The sequence below is a fragment of the Manis javanica genome, chromosome 1, assembly GCF_040802235.1.
Source record: "Manis javanica isolate MJ-LG chromosome 1, MJ_LKY, whole genome shotgun sequence".
NCBI lineage: Eukaryota > Metazoa > Chordata > Mammalia > Pholidota > Manidae > Manis > Manis javanica.
The window spans coordinates 27932961-27955906 of record NC_133156.1 but is presented as its reverse complement, the minus strand read 5'-3'; the positions used below and the strand labels follow the sequence as shown (position 1 = coordinate 27955906).

The window sequence follows — 22946 nt, the reverse complement described above, 5'->3', positions numbered from 1 at the left end:
GCCTACAGCACGGTCATCTTTAAAATGCATTAGAATTTTAAGGTCAAAACAGAACACTGTAAGAATAAGTCTATGAAACTAGGTAAAATTTTAAGTCCATTTTGTAAGCAGAATCATCAGACTCAACATATCAGTCTTTTGAATTTTTTGCATGCTTTCAGCTCGGATTTTTCTTTCAACAGATAACATTTGTTGGGCACCCCCACATGCAAGGCATGGCACAGTACTTGCCCCACAGAAGTTCCCAGTCCAAGCAATGGTCTGGGCCTCAGGAGCTGAGCATCCAGGGAATCCAGAGCAGGCTCCCAGCTTATCCTGGAAGGTCTAGAAGGCTTCCTGGAGGAGGTGATATTTGAGCTGAGTGCTAAAGGACTAGTGGGTGCTGTCAGGACAAGGAAGGAAGGAATGGAAAAAAAAATTTTTTTGAACAGAACTTAAAAACTCCTAAGAAAAACTGCTGTTTCTTAACTGTGTTCCAGAAGTGGACAGGGGTCTGCCCACCTGGGGCTTTCATTCCCTTGAAGGCTCCAATGCCAGCTGCCTGTCTTTCCACTGTTCTGGGTGGTGGCCCAGCCATAAACAGTGTGTGCATCCTGCCTGCCCACCCTTTGCTCCTGGGACATGTGACAGTACACGAGGTGGAGCTGGTCCCCATTCAAGCCCCTGAAGAGCAGCATGCACTTCTGTCTCTCCTCTTACTGGTGGCCTGGGAGACACTGTGGCTTCACTGAGGACAGTGGACATTTAAGGCATGGGAACCAGGTGGTACCAGAGGAAAGGGCCAGGGTGCCAAGAGCAGAGGGAGAGTCGGTGGAAGATTGGCAGTGAAAGAATCCAGTTTTCTGATCTTCAGCATTTGTTGGGAGACCCTGGGGTAACTGCTCCCCTCTCTGGGCCTCATTTCCCCATAGGTAGAACTGGGGGTCTCATTCACCAAAAAGAAATGGTTCTGGCCAAGCAAGTTTGGGGAGTCGTTCAGATTCAGCCCTCTGAGAGAGTCACAGGGCGCACAGCACAGCACAGACTCCAGCAAAGAACCACCTGGAATTTTCTGTAACCCAGCATTTCCCAGGCTTCACTCCCCAGGAGCCTCCTACTAGCACCTCCCAGCACCCCACTGAACTCCACACAACCTGGAGAGTGGGGATGCTGTAAGCTGGAAGGCCCCGTGTTGGCTGTGACTCAGTGCTTAGTAGCAGGTTTCATTGTCAGATGGCCTGGGACTGTTGCTAAGCTGTGAGACTTCAGGCCAATTACTTACCTTCTCTGAGTCTCAGCTTCCTCGTTTGTCAAATGGAAATAAAGTGATCTAACCTATCTCAGGATGGTGTTTAGCACAGGGCCTAGCACAGAGTAGTAAGTACTGTGTTTCAGCCACCTGCTCACGGGGCTGTTGCATCCTAAGGTGAGATCCTGGCAGGCCTGACAGGTGCTTTAACTACTTCCACCCCCAGTGCTGAGGACAGATGGTGGCTGGGAAGATGTGAGGCAAGACAAGCCTATCCCCAGCTATAGAAAGACCTCTGCCAGGCAGGAGGTCAGTAGCCAGGCCTGGCAGCTGCTGCCCATATAGGAGGTCAAGAGGCTGGGTGGGACCCACCCCTGTCAGTTGGTGTTTAAGCTCCATGAAAAAGAAGTATTTTATCTAAGACAACTTCCAAACAGTGCCATGGGCTGCCTTGCAAGGTAGTAAGAGCCCTGTCACCCAGAAAGTTCCACCAGTGTCTGGGGTATATTAATGGCTTAGAAAAGGGATCCTTTCTGTTCTGTCAAACTCTGCAGCCACCCCAGCACTAAGAGATATTCCAACTTTCTATCAGTAATAGCTACTGCTGCTGCTGCTTTGCACAGAGCAATTTTATGCTTCACCCTGAGCTGGTGCTGAAGACCAGGTGTCCAGACACAAGTCAAATCTGGCCTGGCTTGTCACCTAAAGACCCATGGCCTGGTCTCAGCCTCTAGAGAATGAGAAACATGCACATCTACACTGTGTTTGGTATATAATTTCCCCTGTAGGCCCTAGAACCATGTTGAGAACCTTGGTCTGTGGAGAAACCAGTCCAGTATTGATTGCCAGGAGACCCCAGCTCAGCCCTAGGGAAGGACTCCGGCTCCAGGTTGGGCATGGAGTGCTCTCACAGAGGTCTCCAGCAGCTCAGGGTGTGCGTGTATATGTACAATGGGTTGTGAGGGGCTGGGAGGATGGTGAGGCTCCAAGGACACCAGCCTGCTTTGGGTGGAAGAGGCCTAGCCAGTGGAGTGCAGAGTCTGGGAGCAGCAGGCCTAGGATGGGGTGGCTTTGGAGAGCAATCCTGTCCCAGCGTGGCTGCTCCAGGGCCACTTTCTCTGAATTGTACCAGATGGGCTAGCAGCCTGGATCCTCATTTTTCACAGTCACCACTCTCTTGTGTAGCAAAACACATGCTCTCTGGTGATAAAGTCTGAAGGTTTAAGCAAATTAAAAATGTTTATTTATATGCATTTAAAAATATCTCCCTATATAATAAAAGGAAGTACATTTTCATCTAACACTTTCCTTAAATCAGCACACATCTCCTTTTCATTTCTGGTTTGATGTGAGACCAGGAGAAAGAAGGAGAGACAGGAAGAGCAGAGGGAAGGCGGAAAGGGAGCCGGATTGAGTGTTAACTGGTCCAGCTTGCTTCGGGGTTATTTACCCGGGCCTTGGCTGGGATGGGGTAGGGGAAGGTGGCAGCAATTGTCAAACATGTTCAGTAGCTGAACTCATGGACGCTGTGTGATCATGAAGCTGGGGCTTCATGGGGGACATGGAGCTATGGACAATATCTTCTAGAAAATGTTGGGGTTTTGCCTGTTTTATGAAGTACAGACTTTTCAAACAAGGCTATGGTGATGGGGAGAGAATGGCAGAACGGTGGTCTGGAGGGCAGAGCCTCGGTTGGATCAGGTTGCTAGACTCCAGGCTTGACCCTGCCTCTACTTCACAGAGTGTTTTTCCAAGTCCTGCCTCTTCTGGGCCTCAATTTCCCCATCTGAAAGGTGTGGGCCTGGGTCCATTTGCATACCCCCAGTAACTGCCACTGGCATTCAGTAGTCACCCCATGATGTGTTTGCGTGAGGAAGGCTGAAGTCCCAGGCCTGTTCACTCCCCCTATTCCAGAGCTGGCTCTCCTCAGGGCTGAATCTGGAGGGAGCAGATGCTACTGGGAAGGGGCCATAAAAAGGTCAGTCTTCCAGGGCTTCTGAGCCCATGCCTAACCTCTTCTCCCTGTTCCTGCACTTCTCTGTACTTTCCATCAGTTCTAATGAACCCATGCACCAACAGGAGGGGATGGTTCAGCAAATCTGCCACCCATCCTGGTGGCAGGCCCTGGGGGAGGGTGGGGGTGGGTGCTGCCTGGGCCACCTTGGATTCAGGAGCCACTGGCTTTTGCCCTCCTGGGTTTATCTCCAAAGCCCAGAGAGTCAATGCTCTGTGTGACCTTGGGCACATGGCTCTGCTCTTCTGAGACAGTTTCCACAGGTGCAAAGTGGGCATGCACAAACCTATCTTCCCAGGCTGCTGGAAAGAATTAAAAATAAGGTTCTGTATATAAGATTCAGCTAAACTCAGTGAGTGCTCCTTCTCTTCATATTCATGACCGAAGGGCTCCTGCCTCCTGTGTCTGGGAGGGACCTGGGAAGAGGGGTGGGCCAGGACCAGCCAGACCCTTTACCCAAGCCTGTGCTGCGTGTTAAACTCTTTCTGCCTCTTTCCAGTGTCCAGGAGTGTGAGAGGCAACAGACACTTACCCCCACCCTCCCCAAGGCCTCTTCACGTCAGCTGATGGTGGGGTGGCCCTGTGACTTAGTGCCTGCACTGGGAACTGTAGAGGGTGAGAGGAGCATGGTTTGTGATGTGTATGCCAGGTCCCTTAGCATATACTGGTTTAGTCCCACAAACCAGTGCATATGACCATTCTAGCTAATAATTTCCATCCTAGCCATGGGCACACCAGACCCTGAGAACGCTCCGAGAGGTCAGCCAAGCATGGACTGGCTGATAGCTCTCTTGACAGATGGGAAATCGTACCATTCCTCAGGTCATACAGCTGGTGGACAGTGTCCTCATGATCTGAGGTGCTCAGGACCTGAGTAATAAGCCATCACAGCACGATGGTGGCTGGCCTGTCCCTTCTGCTCACCAAACCTCCCTGTTTGGCTTCCATCCCAAGGGAATGAGGAGTGTTCAGGACCACCACCAGCCCAGAAGGTCCATGAGGCCTCACTCTGTTACTGGTGTCACTCACTAGCTCTGTGACCTTGAGTGACTAACTTTCTCTGTGCTTCAGTTTCTTCATCTGTAGCAAAGGGGTAATATCATCCACCTCTACAGGTCACTGTGTGGAGAAAATAAGACCTAGCCCATGATCTGGCACAATTTAGGTGCTTGATAAATATTGGTGGATTGGATGATTGGCTAAATATCTGACTAATGGCTCGTTTTTCTTTTGTTGGCAGGAGTGGGCAATCCACATTCAGTCAATAAATGTTAACTGAGCCCCTACTACGTGCCAGGCCCCGTGCTAAATGTTTTCTGTGAATGATCTCCCGGGATTCCTCACAACCTTGTAGGGCAGGTAAGACTCATATCCCCATTTTCCGGTGAAAAAGAGGCATCTCAGAGTGCTAAAGTAATGTGAGGAGGTCACACTGCCAAAAGGAGAGGGCCCTGGGATGCTGGGACCCAAGGCCTGGTTGTTGGTGTCCGTGCGCATGGCCTGCCCCCCGCACTGCCCAGCTGGGGACAGGGAGACCCCGAGAGGGCAGGTTACTTGCCCAAGGTCACGCAGGAGAGCGCAGCCTAGGCCTCCAGACCTCGGAGGGTGTCCCTCACAGATCCCTTTCTCCCGCGCTGGGCCCCTGCACCCCGCAGCTCGGCGTGCGGGGGCGCGTGCATCCCCCACGCTGTCCTCCGTCAGCCCGCCTGTCTGGGTGTCTACGCGGGCGCAGAGGGGCCCCCACCCCCAGCCTCTGGCGCTGCGCAGGCCCGCGCCTCTCCCCGCAGCCAACAGCGGCAGCGCCTGCGCCCGCCCCACCCCCAGCCGGTGCGCGGGAGCGAAGGCGCGGCTGCCAGTCGACAGCCAGCTGTCCTGCTCCCGCGCTGCTCTCTGCCCTCAGGGGTTGGTGAGCCGGGCACCCTAACAACTCTCCCTGCAAGATGAAGAAGCTCCAGGGAGCTCACCTCCACAAGGTAGGGACGAGTGCATGGGCTCATTGGGAGCGGAGGTGCACCTGAAGGAGGGGTGCAGAGGCGCTCCCTCCTCGAGGCCCCTGGAGGGTCGGACAGGGCACCCGGACCGGCTCAGAGCTCTCGGGGATTGGGGGCTGGCTGCTCTAGGTCGCAGGGAGGGCCAGGGTCACGGTCTGCGGGGGAGGGTGGGGAGGTGGCTTTCCCCATCTGGGGGTCGAGATGTTATGTGACTGGGGGTCCGGCTCGTTTGGGCGAGGTCCCGTGAACAGGTGTCTGCAGCCCTAGGAGGCATAGGGTGGGGGCACCTGGGGCGGGACACCCTACCCTCTCCAGACCCACCCCTTCATTTTCTCAGGGGCTGATTGGGGGTGGGGATGATAGAATAGCTGAGTGCCAGTCTTCAGCTAGACTAACTTCAGAAGTGGGGGGCTGCGATCATTGACCTGGACCCCCTCTGTGCACTCTGCACTGAAGCAGCCTCCAGAGCAGCAGGGGGACCCTGTTGTTCTTGGCCCTGCTCTTGCCCTGCGGGGGCCCCCCACCTGCTTCCTCCTTGTCCACCTCCCTCTCCTGACAACCTTTGCTCCCCTGCTGAGACCCCAGGCTGCGTCTCGGCAGGGGTGCCAGGAGGCAATGGCAGGGAGGGAGGCAACGGGAGACCCAAGGGGCGTTGGGGGGTTGGGGGGAGGCTGGCATGAGAGAGGTGGCCAAATCATGTGCTACTGGGAGCCCAGGCCCAGACCTCAGCCTCTTCCCACCCTGTCCTGTGTGCTTGGACCTCCCAGCCAAGTAGTGTGTTTGCACATGAAGGGAGATTACTGGGGCACATTTTCTGGCTTTTGACTCAAAAGTACCAGTCCTAGCCAAGGAGTCAGAACTCCTGGGCATTGTTTTTGCAGATGGCACTTACTCATGGCTTTGGGCAACTCCACTCTCCAACCTGGGCCACTGCTGCTCCATCTCCAGTGTCAGGTCACCAAAGCAGGCCCACTGGCCCTGGGCGGGGGCGATGTGCTGCACTCACGGGGCTGGTAGATGTGAAAGGACTGTTCAGGGGCTGGTGTTATTGACCATTCTCCTCCCCCAAGCCCCGCCTACCCCCATTCACGTTCTCTGCCCTTGGTCAGTGGGCTGTAGAACCACTGTGTTAAGTTGGCCTTTTTTATTTTCTGACCTGAGTAACTTCTTGGGGCCATTTGTGGGTCTCTTGGGTCTTCTTGGTCCTGCCCCCATCCTTTCCCATTCTCATTCTCCTGTTCTCTTCCCTGTCCCCTCCCTCCCCGCGAGAGCTCCTGCCCTACTGTGCCTCACTGCCATAGGGCCACACATTATGGAAATGGCCATGGTTTTTGTAAAGGGTTTGTAACCCTTGAACAATTCTGGGGGCTAGGTCTTGTTATCCCCATTTTATAGACAAGGAAACTGAGGCACAGAAGTGTGCCCCTTGTAGCTTTTCTGAAGGTGAGCTAGAAACGTAGGACCAACAGGGCAGGGGTGGGGCCACTGGCTTCAGGTCCCCTGCATTGGTCTCAAGGAGAAGAGGCAGGACATGAGGAAATGCCAGTCTCAGCAACGGAGCAGTGCTGCTCAGAGATGAGTGCTGCGCCCAGAGTAAGGGGGTCTGTCTGGGTCCTGGTCTTTCTCCGCCTTTCACTTGCTGTTTGACTTTGAGCTCACCCCTTCCCCTCCCTGAAACCCAGTTTCCTCATCTGCACAATGATGAAGCTGGACTCCAGATTCCTATTGTCTCTCTCACCCTGAAGAAGGAGGAGAGCCCTGGCTTGGGCAGTCCCTCTCCTCTGAGCCCCTGCCGCTGCTCTGGTGACCTACATCTGCTGGACCCTAAAAGAGGGGGTGTGGGTCTGGCAAACTCAGGTGTGTGTTCCCACGTGCTCTGGTGGGGAGTGGGGGGTTCTGGGATCCCAGAGGGAAGTGTGAAGTGGCTTATTAAGCTTCCAACCTTGTCCCATTGATATGGTTGCTTTCTGTGTCTCCCAGTCAGTCCCATCCTCTCTGTGCCAGCCTCCTGGGATTCACCCCCTGGTGGGGTTGAGGGCTCTAGGTGGTCTTCAGCTTGGCTTGGCTCTGGGGGACCCCATCCCCTGTTCCTGGAGTTGGAGTAGGCTTCCCTCTGATTGGGGAGGAGGGGGACAGAAGGGCTGGCAGCTCTTGGAACTCTTGTCACCATGGAAACAGCCAGCACCACTCTGTGAGCATAGAAAGGGCAGCAGCTTCTCAGGAGGGATCAGAGGACCCTCATTACTGGGCCCTCCTGCCAGTTGGCCTGAGCAGGCCTTGGGGGTGGGGGCCACGGGATGACAGGGCCCCCATGCCACCCAATACCCAGTGCGCATGTCAACTGGCTGCTACCCCAGCCCTCCCGGAGCTCACCTGGGAGGGGGCGGTCCCAAAGGGCTGATGCTCACCCCTGGGGAGGAAGCTGAGGGGAAAGTGGCTTCAGAGAGAAGGGGCAGGTGTCAGACAGGTCTGGGCACTGCTGCCACCCTCAACTCACCGTGCCTGAGAGTGCAGCTAAAGAACCGCCAAGCACATATTTGTTTCAACCCTTGGAGACCAGTTACTTGATAAGCAGCTTTTTCATGTTCTTCATCCTTGTTACCATCACCCATAATCATGCCAGGCCGCTCCTGGCACCACTGCCCCTCTGCCAATAGCCAGCCTCAGGCAGAGTCATTACCATGGCATCACTGTCATCGAGAGTCACCCCACTGCTGCTACCCCCGTTCTGCCACCAGAGCTCACTGCCCTACCCTGGAACCGCAGCCGGACACCCCCGGTCCTGTGGCCCTCGCACTCTCCTTCCACCATCTTCACCCTAGCAGCGCTCATGTGGCAAACATCCGGCAAGGCTCCTCTGTCACCACCCAATTTGTGTGTAGACACGTACTTGGGCTGGGGCCAGGCAGGGCAATTTTAGGGGAAAAGCAAAAATCTCGTCAGTAACGAATTACTGAGTCCCTGTGCTCGGATCCAATCTGGTCTTCAACCACAGCAGGTGTCTCCAGTGAAGTCTCTTTGGTGAATCTTGCCTCCCAAACCATCAGAGCTGGAACTATTAGGTAGAGATTGTCTGGACCTGCATTTCCCCAAGTAAATCTCAGTGTGCTAGCCCCTTACAACTCTTCTCTTAAATAGAATTGGGGAATACTGTCTGTTCTAGCTCCTAGTTGGAGAGCCATGTTGCATGTTGACCCATTAGAGGATCTGACCAGTCCTGCAGCGAAGAAGACTGTTTTCCTTTGTGTTCACCCAGCTTTTTCCAAACTTGTTTGACTCAAGAATCCTTTTGTTCACCGAGCACCTATGAACATCCCAAAGGATGTTCCAAAAGGATGTATTTTTGGAAACACTGATCTATCCAATCCCCTCAGTATCAAAATGGGGAAACTGAAGCTCAGAAAACTCTTTCCTAAAGTCACATAGTGAATTGGCACAGACCAGGGACTAGAATTATGGTCTCCTGACTCCTAGCTGAGTGGTGTCACTGTTTTCCCACAATCATTCCTCAGGAGAAAGGAGAAGGTCCTTTCTCCTCTCTGAACACCATGGATACAAGTTGCTAATCAGCCTTCTTTGCAGTTGCAGCCTTCTCTGCCATGGGTTGTGAATTTCAGAGGCAAGCAGGAAAGGTGTGGCTGCACCTTTCTCCTGATGCATTCTAGGAGTCACTTCTAAGAACTGCTCTCTGAATTTTAGACAGTTATTCTGGTATCTCCAGGCTTCCTTCCAGGCCCTAAGCCCAGGGAGCCGTGCACACACTAGCTCATGTCCCTCAGGCCTGGATTCCAGGCATCCGGAGGAGGCCTCCATCTCCCAACTCCAGCCTGAAGAGAGAATGCGCAGTGGACTTCCCCGCCCTCCTTGAATTACAGGAGGGGACCTTAGGGACAGCTGGTTTCTGTGCATGCGTCTCTCCTCCAATGCCAGGAAAATTACAACTCTCTAAGACAGATCAGGGTTTAAGTAGCTTCTTCCTACTTGAGAATTAAAACTCAGAGTCCTGGTAAGCCTCCTTGACCAAAGAGCATAAATCTAATCCCTCCTTTAGGGGAGCCACATTCCCGCCAGGTCCTCTTCTTTCTATGCTAAGGGCTCCTGCTTTGTCCTGTAACCACTTTTCCTGAACACCCTCCAGTCTGGCCAACTGCCCTGTGGACATGTTCCAAACTATGTCTTTCTTAAATTATGGTGCCCAGAATGGAGTGGCAAATCCAGCACTGGTGGAAGACATGGATGTCAGCACTGGGGAGCTCTGGGCTCAAGACCTAATGCCCCTACTAGCTTGGAAAAACCTTGGGTACTTGATGACTCTAAGCCTTAGTTGTCCTCATCACTCAAAATGGAGCCCAGATGAGTATTTAGCTCACAGAGCTGTTTTGTGAATGAAATCAGGGTGATGTGCATAAAATGTTTAGTGCAGTAAGCAGCACATAGCAAGTGCTCCCTACATGGTCACTGTTATTAAGATCATCCTCATTATCCTCTTTCTGGTCCTTGTCATAAAAATAGGACTGTCCTTTGATTTGACCTGTGTTAGCCAAATGAGGATCAAGGTGGTTTTCTCAGTGCCTGGGCTACCCTGCTGGTCTCATAATTTGTAGTTACCTGAAACCCTGGAGCTTCTGTGCGTGACTGCATTAGCCCAGACGAGTTCAGTGGGTTATCTGAACCAGTGGAGTATCTCTGCGTTAAGCCCTATTTGATTCCATATTCTTGTTTTGGGGGTCACAGTCCCAAGCTGGCCTCACCTTTCTCCCTCACCCCTTCGATCTTTCTTACTGGCAGCCCACCACCCCTGACCTGCTGATGACCCCCAGTGACCAGGGTGATGTAGACCTGGACACGGACTTTGCTGCAGACCGGGGGAACTGGACGGGCAAGCTGGACTTCCTGCTGTCCTGCATCGGCTACTGCGTGGGCCTGGGGAACGTCTGGCGGTTCCCGTACCGAGCCTACACCAACGGAGGAGGTATGTGCTTGGGGATCCTGTTTGCGGGACATCTAGGCCAAGGCTCAGGGTGGAGTGAGGTTTTACGTGGCTTTGGCCACTGTCTCCTGTGTGACCTTGGGCAGAATTAGTTGAACGCGCGGTGACCTGGGGCTGGGAGGAGGGAGCTCACCCTCCCATCCCTTTCTGTTCACCCACACCCTGCCTCTCTCTCTCTCTCACCCCCAGCGTGGAGCTCATACAGCTCTCTCCCTGAGTCCTGGCACTTCCCAGCCCTGAGTGAGGGGCCGAGGGGGCTGCCTCAGCTTCATGATAAAGGGGTGTATCTTCCTGTCAGTGGCCACTATGCTCCCAGTGTTGTCCTGTCTCCCCCACGCCCCAACTCCTCCAGGCCCTCGTCCCGTCAATCACTCCTGCCCGTGAATCTTCAGTCTGTCCTCCTCTCTTGCTTCCTTCTATCCAGACTGAAAACAGTCTCTCCCATCTTAAACAAATGCTCTGTTGTCCTTGATTCTCCAACAAGTGATGGTCCTAAGTCTCATTAACAATAGCTGGGGTTGAGCGCCCACCCCCTGCCAGGCCCTGGGCTTGGTGCTCCCCATGCCTGTGTCATTTAACCCTGACCACCAATCACCCTTTTGGATGGGCGTCTTGCCTGATGATGCAGAGGGGCGTGGAGATGCCGGGTTCCTTGTCCAAAGTCGCACAGTGGCTGACCCAGCATTCCACCCCTAGACTACCTTCTCCAGAGCCAGTGCGCTCCCACCAGCATCTCTCTGTCCTCTATCTCTACCAAACTTATTAAAGAAGCACATATTGGCAGAACAGTAGAAGTTCAAATGCAACTAGATGGAGCCAGGAAGAGACAAACCGACATGACTGGGACATGCAGGACAGGGGCTGGCCTCGGAAACCCCAGGAACTTGCTCATGTGCGCAGTTCTGTCTCCCGCTCCCGAGCTCCTGACTCTTTCTCTCTCCGTGTGCCAGCCTCATTTTTCCTGAGACAGGCTTCCTCCTCGCAGCTGGGTCGGGGGTGGCCACAGACAACTCCAGAATGACGTCATCCTCAGAACTGCTCTCTCTGAATGGATCTATATAGAATTGCAGAGAAGGTGTCTAACTGGCCTGGCCTGGGATATGTGCCCATGAGGGGGTGGGCAGGGCTTGGCTGGTGAGACTGGCAGCCCTTCCAGAGCCATATGCTGGTGGGTAGCTCTCTGAAGGAGCAGATTGCCCATGTGAGAAGACCAAGAAAGAGCTGCTGGGCACATGAGACCATAGGTGGCAGCCACAGGCCTCTGAGGTGGCATGGTGGAGAGGGGAGAGGCAGGTAGATTGGCACCAGATTCTGAAACATGTTGATTTCTGTACTGAGGAGTTTGCACTTTCTTTGGCAGGGAATTCACCCATTCATTTATTCACTCATTTATTAATTCACTGACTCAGTGTCTGCTTTGAGTTCAGCCCTGGACTGGGCACTGGGGCTACAGAGGTGAGTAAATCCCCGCCTGCCCTGTGGCCCTCAGTGATCTCCTGGCACAAAAGAAGACATTCCTGCAGTGCACAGTCCCACTCCACATGACACATATTCCAAGGGTGGTGGTGGTGGCATCTGCCAGCGGGGACTGCCAGGCTGGAACAGAGCTGGGCTTTAGGAGGAGCTGACCCACCTGGGATGTTCCTCACCCTCCCTTCTTGCAGGTGCCTTCCTTGTGCCCTACTTCCTCATGCTGACCATCTGTGGCATCCCCCTCTTCTTCCTGGAGCTCTCTCTGGGCCAGTTCTCCAGCCTGGGACCCCTGGCCGTATGGAAAATCAGCCCCCTCTTCAAAGGTGAGGCCTCGATGGTCGCTGGGGTGGTCTGGATCATCCCCTACCCGGAACCTCTTGGTGGAGAGGGAAGTGAAGCCCAGAAAGGGGGTGGCTTCCCGGAGGCCACACAGCCTGGCCTCCAGGAGGGCTCGGCCTGAGGGCAGTCCCCTGCCCCCACGCCCAGGTGCCGGTGCGGCCATGCTGCTTATCGTAGGCCTGGTGGCCGTCTACTACAACATGATCATCGCCTACGTCCTCTTCTACCTCTTCGCCTCCCTCACCAGCAACCTGCCCTGGGAGCACTGTGGCAACTGGTGGAACACAGGCCTCTGCCTTGAGCACAGAGGCTCCAAGGATGGCAACGGGGCCCTGCCCCACAACCTCACCAGCACTGTCAGCCCCAGCGAGGAGTACTGGAGGTCAGGCCCCGGGGCCAGCAGCTGTCTGGGAGGGCCCCAGGCCTCTGAGGGGGCAGGGGGCAGGATGTGCCAGCATCCTGAGGGTGCTAGTGTTAGGGGAACTCTGTATTCTGGCCTCAGCTCTTCACCTGACCGGCCATGTGACCTTGAACAAGTGATTTGGCTTCTGATGCTTTTCCTTTGAAATGGGCATGATAATAGTATTTCTGAGGCTTGCTGTGAGGATTCAAGGAAAGAAGTATATGAATTGTGTTGTCCAGCCCAGTGGGTAATAGGAAGTGCTCAGTAAATGCTAGCTGTCAACAGCGATGCTGATGATAACAGTAATTGCTTCCTTGCTAGCCATGGCTTTCCTGCATGTCTGGGAAGTGTGGCAGAGTAACCAGAGGACACTCAGACCTTCATCTTCCACAGCCGCTACGTTCTCCACATCCAAGGCAGCCAGGGTATCGGCAGCCCTGGGGACATCCGCTGGAACCTCTGCCTCTGCCTGCTGCTTGCCTGGGTCATTGTGTTCCTCTGTATCCTCAAGGGTGTGAAGTCCTCGGGCAAGGTGAAGCCTGGGAGGCCCTAGAGTAGAGGCCTGTGGCTGGGAGGGGTGGAGGGCTTCCTGGAGGAGGCAGGGCACAGACTGACTGAGAGAATGAATAGACATCAACTGGGAAAGGTGACTGGAGAGGACATGGGGATTGGGAAGTGGGGAGCACTGCCTGAAAAAGGTGTGGCAGTAAGGATGGACAGTGGCTAGGCTGGGTCACTAGACTAGAAACTTGCCAAGGACAAAACATACCTGTTCTTTAAGTTTGTATCCTTGCCCAGTGCTTGGTACTTTTAAGAGGCTCAGCAGTGTCTGTTGAATGCTCAGAGGGTGTGTGTATGAGTCAGGGCTCTTTGAGATGCAAAACCCAGCTGTCACACTTAATGGAAAGTCCATGTGTGCTTCAGGCATGGCTGGATCTAGGGGTTCTGCCGATGTCAGAAATGTGGTTCTCTCGGTGTCTCAGCGATGTTTTGCTCCAGATTGCTTTCCTTTTAAGGCTTCATTCTTCATGAGGTTGCCCCTAGCAGCTCTAGGCTTACAGCTTACATACTTAGTGAAGGGTTCTCCCTTGCCCCTGTTTTCAACCAAAAATCCTATAATTGAGTCTCACTGGGTAAGCTGGTTCACATACTAGTCACTGTGGCCAGGAGAGTGAATGCTGTCCTTGGCTCTTGAAATGCTCTGCTTGAAGTGATGTGCCCACTGCTGGAGCTGGGAATGGAGTCAGTCCCAGCTGGGGAAAGCCAGGGAACTGTGACCTGAAGGCCAGCTAGGTGCTGGGAAGACAAAGCCGCAGATGCCCACTTTAGGTTATGAAGGACTTGGAAACCTTCTGAGGGGTTTACTCAATTGTTTATAAATTAAAGCCCATTCCTCTGCAAAGTGCTGAGAAGTGTTGTCCACAAGGAACAGCACCATGAAAGAAAAGAGTTTTTTAAAAAAGACAGGGTAGAAACCCTTTTGAAAGAGAAGTGTCCAGGGTGCGGGCCTGGGCAGTGAGGAGCTTGAGGCTTGGGGGTGTTTGCTGCGGGAAGGGGTGTGGAGCGGCTGGCGAGGGGAGTGTGGGAGTGTCCGTTGAGGTCAGCCCTGGGGAGTGGGGGGAAGTGGGCAGGGGAGTGCGCAGGGACTGTCATGACCTCCAGGCAGGGGGCAGCGGTGGCCGCACCACACCAGTGGATCTGGAGAGAGTGGATGGATTGGGGATGGTCTTGGGAAGCAGTGACAGGACTTTGCTAATGGGATTGGTGTCTGGACGGGGGGAGGGAGAGAGGGAAAGAGAACCATCACGGATGATGGCTGTTCCCAGCCTGGGCTACCTGAAGGTTGGGGAGGCAAGTTACTAGCACGGGGATTTCTGGAAGAGGTACAGGGTAGAAAGAAGGCCACCCCTGCCTCTCGTCCCCGTTTACCATCTCCCAGGTGGTGTATTTCACGGCCACGTTCCCCTACCTCATCCTGCTCATGCTGCTGGTCCGTGGAGTCACCCTCCCTGGGGCCTGGAAGGGCATCCAGTTCTATCTCACCCCCCAGTTCCACCACCTACTGTCTTCCAAGGTGAGGCCCTCAGGGTTGAGGTGTAGAAGGAGGGGTCAGGCCAGAGCCAGAGAGTGGAAATAAGGCTCCCCAGGAAAAAGAGAGGGCAGGGGTAGGAATCTTCCACATGGTGAGCCCCCAGTACCAGGCATTGTGTTCGACACAGCGCTCAACATTGTCTTTTCATTATTCTTCACAATCCTATGAAATAGACATTATCCTCCCATTTTATATACAGATGAAGAAACTGAGGCCCAAAAGAGTTAGTGATAAGCTTAAGGTCATGAGGCTAGGGAGTGGCAGACCTGGGATTCTAACCTGCTTCTGTTTGACTCCAAACTCCAAAGAGGGCATTAGTAATAATAATAGAAGCAACCATGCTACAGCTCCCGTTTCTTACCTATTCATGGAGGACTATGCCTGACTGTCCTCTGACACTCTGCATATATGCAGCCATTTAATCCTTACCACCACCCTACAAGTGTGCCCTCACTACAAATGAGGGACCTGAGGGCAGACCAATGTGGTAGCTTGGCTCAGCCATACGGCTGGAAAGTGGTGGAGCTGGGGTCCAAAGCCAGGTCCCGCTGACTCCAGGGAGGGAGTAAAGGGCATTCATGGGCTTACTGTCAATAGGAGAATCTACTGGAGTTTACATGAGACACTACTTCCTTCAGAACTGGACCAAGCTTAGAGACCATCTAGATCCTGGATGGGGAAACTGAGGTCCAGAAAGGGGAAGGGACTTGCCCAAGTACCACGGTGTAAGTTCTGGAGCAGGGTTTGCTCCCTGCCGCAGGTGTGGATCGAAGCTGCCCTTCAGATCTTCTACTCCCTTGGTGTGGGCTTCGGGGGTCTCCTCACATTTGCTTCCTACAACACATTTCACCAGAACATCTACAGGTCAGTATAGCCTCCCAGACCCTGGGGGCCAGAGCTGGGAGGGGAGTGGCTGGCTGGGTGGGCCTCACGGAGTGACGCCAGGGCCAGCTCGCCCTGGCCTGCGTCTGGACTTCTCCCGGCAGGGACACCTTTATCGTCACCCTGGGCAATGCCATCACCAGCATCCTGGCTGGCTTCGCCATCTTCTCTGTGCTGGGCTACATGTCTCAGGAGCTGGGTGTGCCTGTGGACCAGGTCGCCAAAGCAGGTGGGCAGGCTGCCTGGCCCTGGCGGGTGAGGGTGTGTGTCGGGCACAGCTGAGACTGGGCGAGCCAGCATATGTGTGGGCCGGCAAGGTTATAGGTGGATATGCCAAGTGTGTGCCCCTACAAGTGAATGTGTCTTCGCTGTCTCTGGATGTCCAGATGCAAAGGGATGGGTGTGCAAAGGAGCATGTGTTACCCCGTGTGTGGAGATCAAGATTCCTATATGAGACTGTCTCATGTTTCGCCACGTCTTAGTACCTTGCCTTGCGTGCAAATGAATTGAGGGTTCAAATGATGCTGTGAATATGTGTCTTGGGACAATGTGTGTCCAGTATGTGTGTTAGGGGGATTATGCAAATGATTGTGTACGGAAGTGTATTCAAATGAGATTTATATTTGGTCTGATGTTTATTCCTGTACTCATTAGTAACTCATTTATCAGCTTATGTTCGAGCACTGACAACATGCCAGCCTATGTCCTAGGAGTTGAGAAAGGGTCGGAAGTGTGCAGTTAACGCACACCTCTGCATTTGGCTAAATTAACATGCCCAAGTAGGTATAAGCGACTGTGTGCATTTGCGTCTGTGTGTGGGGGCTGTCTTGTGCCCCAGGCCGCTGACCCTGCGTGCCCCTGCCCAGGCCCCGGCCTGGCCTTTGTTGTCTACCCACAGGCCATGACCATGCTGCCCCTGGCGCCCTTCTGGTCCTTCCTTTTCTTCTTCATGCTGCTGACCCTTGGCTTGGACAGCCAGGTGAGCCTCGTTCGTGTCGCTGGGGGCCTAGTGGAGTCTATGTGTGTGATGTATTTGTGCACATGCCTCTGTGTGTCTGTATATGTGTCTGGGTTTCTGTGTGTGATGTATGTATGTGATGAGCGTCTGATGTGTGAGGTGGGTGACTGGGTGTGTGGGTGTGTAGCGTGTATGTGTGTGCATCTCTGTGTGTGTTTGTGCATGTGTGTGGTGGGGACAGAACCCTGACCCCTCTTGTCCTTTCCTCGCCACAGTTTGCCTTCCTGGAGACCATTGTGACAGCTGTGACGGATGAGTTTCCATACTACCTGCGTCCCAAGAAGGCTGTGTTCTCGGGGCTGATCTGTGTGGCCATGTACCTGATGGGGCTGGTGCTCACCACCGACGTGAGTGGCACTGCAGGGTGGCAGGTAGTTGGCGGGCAAGGCTGAAGCAGCAGCCGGTAGTGACTGTGGCTAGGCTGAGCGCTCCCCGAGCCACCCCTTGCTCCCCTTTGGGAAGAATTCAGCCACCCCAGGCCTTCAAGGGCAGCTGGGCCTATGACCCAGAGTCCTGGCTTTGGAGTCCAAAAGACCTGGGTTCAAGCCTTGCTCCTGTACTTGCTAAGTGACCTCAGGACAGGTAGTTTCACCTCCCCAGGCCTATTTGCTCACCAATAAAATGGAGTCTGTATCTAAGATTGTCATAAGACTCAAATGAGATGACATCTGTCAAGGGCTTATCAGGCAGACAGAGGTCACCCCGTCATCATGTGGCTCCCCCTGCTGGCCTGGCTGCTTCCTGCTCACCTCCTGCAGCAGGAAGCGAGGCCTGGGTGAGGGGCCTCAGAGCTGCGACTTGTGTTCCAGGGAGGCATGTACTGGCTGGTCCTCCTGGATGACTACAGTGCCAGCTTCGGGCTAATGGTGGTGGTGATCACCACGTGCCTCGCTGTCACCCGGGTGTATGGTGAGACCGGCCATGGGAGGCAGAGTCATGGCTCCCCATGGGAGTAGGGGGTTGGGGGGAAAACGGGAGTCTCTCCTGGAGGCCCCTGCACTGGGTCCCTGGTCCCAAGGCCCAGGGTTTCTGGAGGGGACAGCTGGGGTGGAGGAGGGGCTGTTGGTGCTTGTGGGGCCTGTGGGTGGGACTATTCTGCTCCCCTCCACTGTGCAGGCATCCAGAGGTTCTGCCGGGACATCCACATGATGCTGGGCTTCAAGCCGGGCCTCTACTTCAGGACCTGCTGGCTGTTCCTGTCCCCGGCCACACTCCTGGTAACCGAGCCTGGGAGGGAGGGCTGCTGGCTGGGCTCAGGACTGAGGGGTTGGGTGGGAACCAGGATCCTGGTCCCCTCCCCTCCCCCATGGTACCTCCAGCTTTTGTAGCTGTGCTAGGCTAGCCCTGTGTTTGGTTGGCACAATGGATGGGGCTTTCTCAGGGCTCAGGTCCTTAGGGCTGGGGCCTTGAGGCTGTCTTTCCCAGCCTTGGGGTTGGAATAGTTGAGGGATAGGTCATCGCAGTGATTAGGGTGCTTCAGAGCAGGACTGTCCCAGGCCTGCAGAGGCTCCAAAGGTGGACCATCTCAAGTTCGTACAGCCTAGGACTGGGCTGTCTGAGACACCGGGTGGCTCTGGGCTGGGCATCTCAGGCCTTCAGGTAGCTCAGACCTGGGCTATCCAAAGCCCTGAGGCCTGCTCAAGGCCCACAGTGATGCCGGGAGCCCCCCACCTGCAGGCCTTGCTGGTGTACAGCATCGTCAAGTACCAGCCCTCTGAGTATGGCAGCTACCGCTTCCCAGCCTGGGCAGAGCTGCTGGGCATCCTGATGGGCCTGCTGTCCTGCCTCATGATCCCAGCTGGCATGCTGGTGGCTGTGCTCCGAGAGGAGGGCTCGCTCTGGGAGGTGAGTCTGCCCAACCCCTGTCTACCCCCAGCCTTCCTGACCTGTGGCCCTGCCCCAGGTCTACCTGGTGTAAGAGGAGACAGCTGCTGCAACACCTTATCCAGCAGTGTGCAGCTTCCTTTTGCCCTAAGGAACAGTTTTTCTAACTGGCCACCTGAACTGTGAATCAGCTCAGACCTGCTTGGGTTGAGGCGGGCTCCGGAGGCTACCGTCCTGTCCTGTGGCCCCTCATACCACATGGAGAGGGGAGCATAATCTAAAGACCACCGATGTTGGCCAGTGCCCACGTATCTTGGGGAAAGGACAAAGACTTGCCCAAGGTCCCACAGTGAGTCTGGCAGGGGTCAGCACTTGAACTAGGGTCACTAGCCCAGAGCTCCCCTTGGAGCTCAGTGTCAGAAAGCAGCATTGAGGGACCTCTGAAAGTAGGCTACCACCCTCCTCCTGCACCCGGGAGCCCTTCTGTGGCCTGTGGGTGATCTGGGAATAGCGTGGGACTCTCCAGGCCTCAAGAGGAGAGTAGGGACCCTCTGTGGGCCAGTGCACATGCTGTGGCGCTGTGTGAGCACGTAAGGTCCTGCTCCTTCCTTGGCCTGGGTGCCTTCTGTACATTGAGCTCTCCACTTCTGAGGCTGTGGTTGTGGAGTCCTCTGGTGACAAGCAGCTGTCAGAGTGGGTGAGGCTAAGGGGGCGTGCGAGGGCTAAAGAGAGCCTGGGGACCCCCACCCCCACACCCTACACCTCCCAGCAGAGACATGCTGGAGCCAGCTAGTGCTGACTCATGAGAGCTAGTTGCTAAATATTCAGCAATGTTGTGAGCCAGTGGGTAAACCATTGATAGCTTGAACTTGACATGAGTGGGAATATTTACACCACTGAAACTGGCTGCAAACTGGACCTGCTGCACTGCTCCACCCCGCCCACTAGCACACTGCTGTCCCCACTTGGCATACAGCCCCACTGTCCCCCATTCCACCTTCATGACTACAGGCCGAGAAAGGCTCAGAGTGCTTTCCTGGCAGAAGTGGGTGTGGCTACACTGCCCAGACCGCGGGGAAGTCCTGGAGTCCACTCACTGTTCTACCTCCAACTGCTGTGTGTCTGGGGTCAAACCCCTTGCCTTCTCTGAACCTCAGGAACCCCTACCTGTGCTACAAAAAGGAAATGTCTCCTTGCTTGAGAGCCAGGATGTCTGCAAGGGAAAGGAGGAGAGGGTGGGTGCTCAGAGGTGGGGCTACAGCCCCCAGAAGCTCCTCCCCACCAAGCCTTGCTCCACCTTCCTCCGGCCCTGCTAGGCAGCTGCCCACGCCCAGGAGCAGGGGGTGTGAGCACTGCCGAGGACTCACTGCCCAGCTCCGGAGTGCACCTTCAGAGCCCAGGGCTTCCAGCACTGACACATGAGGGTCGGAAGCTGGGTCTGCCACTGGCTGGCTGTGTGACCCTAAGCAAGTTAACACATATCTCTGTATCTTGCTTTCTCTGTCCTTTAAGTGAGGACAGTGATACTGATCCACAGGGCAGCTGTGAGCAGAAAAGAAGCTCGTTAATATAGTCACTACAGTAAGAGGTAGAAAGTGGAGTATTTTTAAAGTTTAGGGTGGAGTCGGACTGTTTGGGCTCAAACTCCAGCACCACCACTTTCCACCTGTGTGACCTAGGCCAATTTACCTAATCTCCCTGAACTTTACTTTCAGATCATGTCTGTGATCATCTACTTTTCAGGTCATTACTAAACATAGGAATACGCCTCTTACAGGGATCCTGTAAGGATTAACTAAGCCTCACTTAGCACAGAGGGGAACATGGATGCATGCTCGGGTCCAGGCCAGGAGCTCTCACTGGGGTGTTTTGCCCTCAGAGGACACTTGGCATTGTCTGGTGACATTTTTGATTGTCACAAGAAGAGAGGGTTGCTGGGACCATGCTGCAGGCATCTGGTGGGGAGAGGTCAGGGATGCTGCTGGGCTTCCTCCAGCATTCACAACGCTCCCACACAGGGACTCTCCAGACCACAACATCGACAGCTCTCAGATTGAGAAGAACTAGATTAGGTGCCAGTGTTAAGCTAGAAACAAATCTAAGTCCTTGCTCTCAGAGAGCTTGTATTTTAATGAGAGAAACAAAACCCATAAAGATAGTGGTAAGTGCTATACTTCTAAAAAACAACAGAAACCAAGACTGTAGGAATAGTGATGAAGGATAGTTTTTTAGCCAGCGTGGCCACAGAAGGCCTGAGGAGATGACAGAGACCTGGCCAGGCTTATTTGTATCTAAGCAAGGACATTCCAAGCAGAAGAACAATCAGGGCAAAGGCCCTGAGGCAGAGGAGCTGTCATGTTTGAGGACAGCAAGGAGGTATGAGACTGGGTGGGTGGAGGGAGAGTGGCTGGAGCTGACCTCAGGGGGGCAGACAGTAGCCAGGCGTGGAGGCCATGGTGAGCACTTGAATCTCATTCCCAGGGGCAGGTTTCTGAGCAGTGGGGTAGCATGCTTTCAGTATAGTTCAGTAAGTGACCCCCCTCTTGAGTATGGGACCCCACCAGGCCCTGGGCCGGGGCAGTGCACACATTACCCCCCTTAACTCTGCACCCGGAGAGCTCCACTGAGTGCTGGCCATCTTTCCTCCCTGAAGGGTGAGGCCTCCTCTCATGGGCAGGGCAGGCAGGGGGTGCTGGGAGTGCGGTGTGAGAAAGAGGGAGCTCTGGAATGCACAGGCTCCGTCATTCCCTTAGTCAGCTCCCTCCTCCCATGGGAACTGGGGCCTGGAGAGGGGAAGGTCAGAGTCAGAGCGAGGCTGAACATCGGATGCCTGGGAGGTCACCGACAGTCCCCACCTCAGTTCTCCCGGCTCCTGGCTCTTTCCCAAAGCTCTGGGCTCCTCAGGACTTGGCATTGAAGAAAGGGACTTGGGTGGGCTCCTGGATTGGCTGTCATGTAATCGTAACAATAGCCACCACCTCGGGGGCTTCTCCTGGTCCCAGCACTCTGTTAAGTGGCCCACCTCAGTGCCTCACAGTGACCCTGTGAGGGCATCAGGATTCCCAAGTCACAGCTGAGGAAGCAGAGAGCAGGAACTTAAATTCTGTGCCCAAAGGCCACCCAGCTGGTGAGAGGCAGAGCAGGATTCTCATCCAGGCTTGTGGTTCACTCCCTTGGGGACATCCTAGGGCCCCATCCCCGGGCTTGTTGCAGGACCAACCCAGGTGATGTAGAAGTGCCCTGGCTGAGCATCTGGCCCCAGAAGCACTCCACGGCTCTGGCCATCCTCACTGCTGTCGTTGCTCTGCTGCAGCGGCTCCAGCAGGCCAGCCGGCCGGCCATGGACTGGGGCCCGTCCCTGGAAGAGAACCGGACGGGCACGTACGTGGCCACCCTCGCCGGGAGCCAGTCACCCAAACCACTGATGGTGCACATGCGCAAGTACGGGGGCATCACCAGCTTTGAGAACACTGCTATCGAAGTGGACCGCGAGATCGCTGAGGAGGAGGAGTCCATGATGTGAGACAGGAGGCAGGTGGACAGAAGGCCCTGCTCCAGCCACAGAGGACAGCCTTGCCTTCTGGGGTTCTGGGAAGCCCAAGGCTGTGGGAGGTTGCCGTGGTGATGCCGGTGCCCAGTGCAAGTCCCTCTTTGTGGCTCTGCTTCTCCTGAAACCTCTGTCTGCCCACCCCTCACACTCATACACACAGACCCACTCAAAGCTAAGAATCACCTAGTTCAGCCCTCGCTTTGCACATGGATAGACTGAGGCCAGGGAGGAGGGACTTCCCAGGGTCACACGTCATAAGGGACTGACCCCAGGCTCCTGACCAGCTGGCACCACCTCCCATCTCTGTTCAGGGCCCGGTCCCCTCCCTGCCCTCTGGGAACCTGCTCCACACACCGCACTGAAGCCAGACTCTTGGGCTGAGCAGGGACACTCAGGGTGTCTCAAGGCCCTCGAGGCTAGCGAGGCCCTGGGCACGGAGGGCTCAAGGCAAGTGGGGGGAAGAACCTGTGGGTTTCCTGAAGGAGGTGGGACCCCAAGGCCCTGGAAGATGGGCAGATCTGGAGAGACAAGAGGAAGAGAGGGCATGGTGGGGGCCTCTGGGCCAGGAGCTGACCTGGCCAAGGTGTGGAAGTCAGAGCTCCTGCTCCTCCCCTGGGGTGGCTGCCTTGGGCAGAGGACACATGCTTGGAAGCAGGGAGAGTGGTGGGAGAAGCTGGGGTCACCAGGTCACAACAGGGTCCAGGTGGGAATGAAGAGTGAGGGGAGGGGAGGGGGATATGGGGTGGGCAGGGGACCTGCATGATCTGGTTGCACTTTACATAGACTATGGCTTTGGGTCAGTGGGCAGGATGGATTAGAGGGGACAGGGTGGAGGATGGGCAAGAACTAGGGCAGTGCAGGGTAAGGGAGAAGAGGGAGGACCCCCCCTTTCTGGGAAGCGCCCATGAATTCCCTCTCTGGACCCATTCCCGTGGGTGCAGGGAGCCCTGTGCACAGCTGATGTGCAGGGAGGCCTGGCCGTCAGGGGCAAGGGGCCGCACTCAGGACCCTTCTGCCTGGTCCTGGCCTCCTTGTCTCCTCCCACTCCGGGCCCTGCTGGAAAACCTACCTTGGCTGTGGGCAGCCCGGGCAGCTAAGAGCCTCAGAGGCGATCCACGCTGAGGGCCGTCGGCTCCCGATGC

The 22946-nt window shown here is 55.1% G+C and overlaps 1 protein-coding gene and 1 long non-coding RNA gene across 4 annotated transcripts; one reads left to right on the top strand and one right to left on the bottom strand.

The window, feature by feature from the left end:
* Positions 1-64: 64 nt before the first annotated feature.
* LOC140848302 (uncharacterized) lies at positions 65-7339 on the bottom strand. Its single transcript, XR_012128887.1, has 3 exons — positions 7176-7339; positions 6126-6243; positions 65-382 (listed from the first exon to the last, which is right to left on the bottom strand). It is a non-coding gene; the product is annotated as an uncharacterized lncRNA (long non-coding RNA).
* SLC6A7 (solute carrier family 6 member 7) lies at positions 5007-22517 on the top strand. 3 transcript variants are annotated; one of them, XM_017642821.3, is made up of 14 exons: positions 5007-5215; positions 10022-10205; positions 11888-12019; positions 12183-12417; positions 12832-12970; positions 14378-14512; positions 15291-15394; positions 15476-15641; positions 16311-16391; positions 16646-16777; positions 17240-17339; positions 17547-17647; positions 18108-18275; positions 21568-22517. In XM_017642821.3, exons 1-14 carry the CDS (start codon positions 5183-5185, stop codon positions 21775-21777), a joined length of 1920 nt encoding a protein of 639 aa, XP_017498310.2. In that variant the 5' UTR covers positions 5007-5182; the 3' UTR covers positions 21778-22517. The 3 variants fall into 3 exon arrangements, with proteins under 3 accessions (XP_017498310.2, XP_017498312.2, XP_017498311.2); XM_017642823.3 differs by having other exon boundaries at positions 5008-5215; positions 15556-15641; positions 16279-16391; positions 21568-22516; XM_017642822.3 differs by having other exon boundaries at positions 5008-5215; positions 15517-15641; positions 16279-16391; positions 21568-22516.
* The last annotated feature ends 429 nt before the right edge of the window (positions 22518-22946 follow it).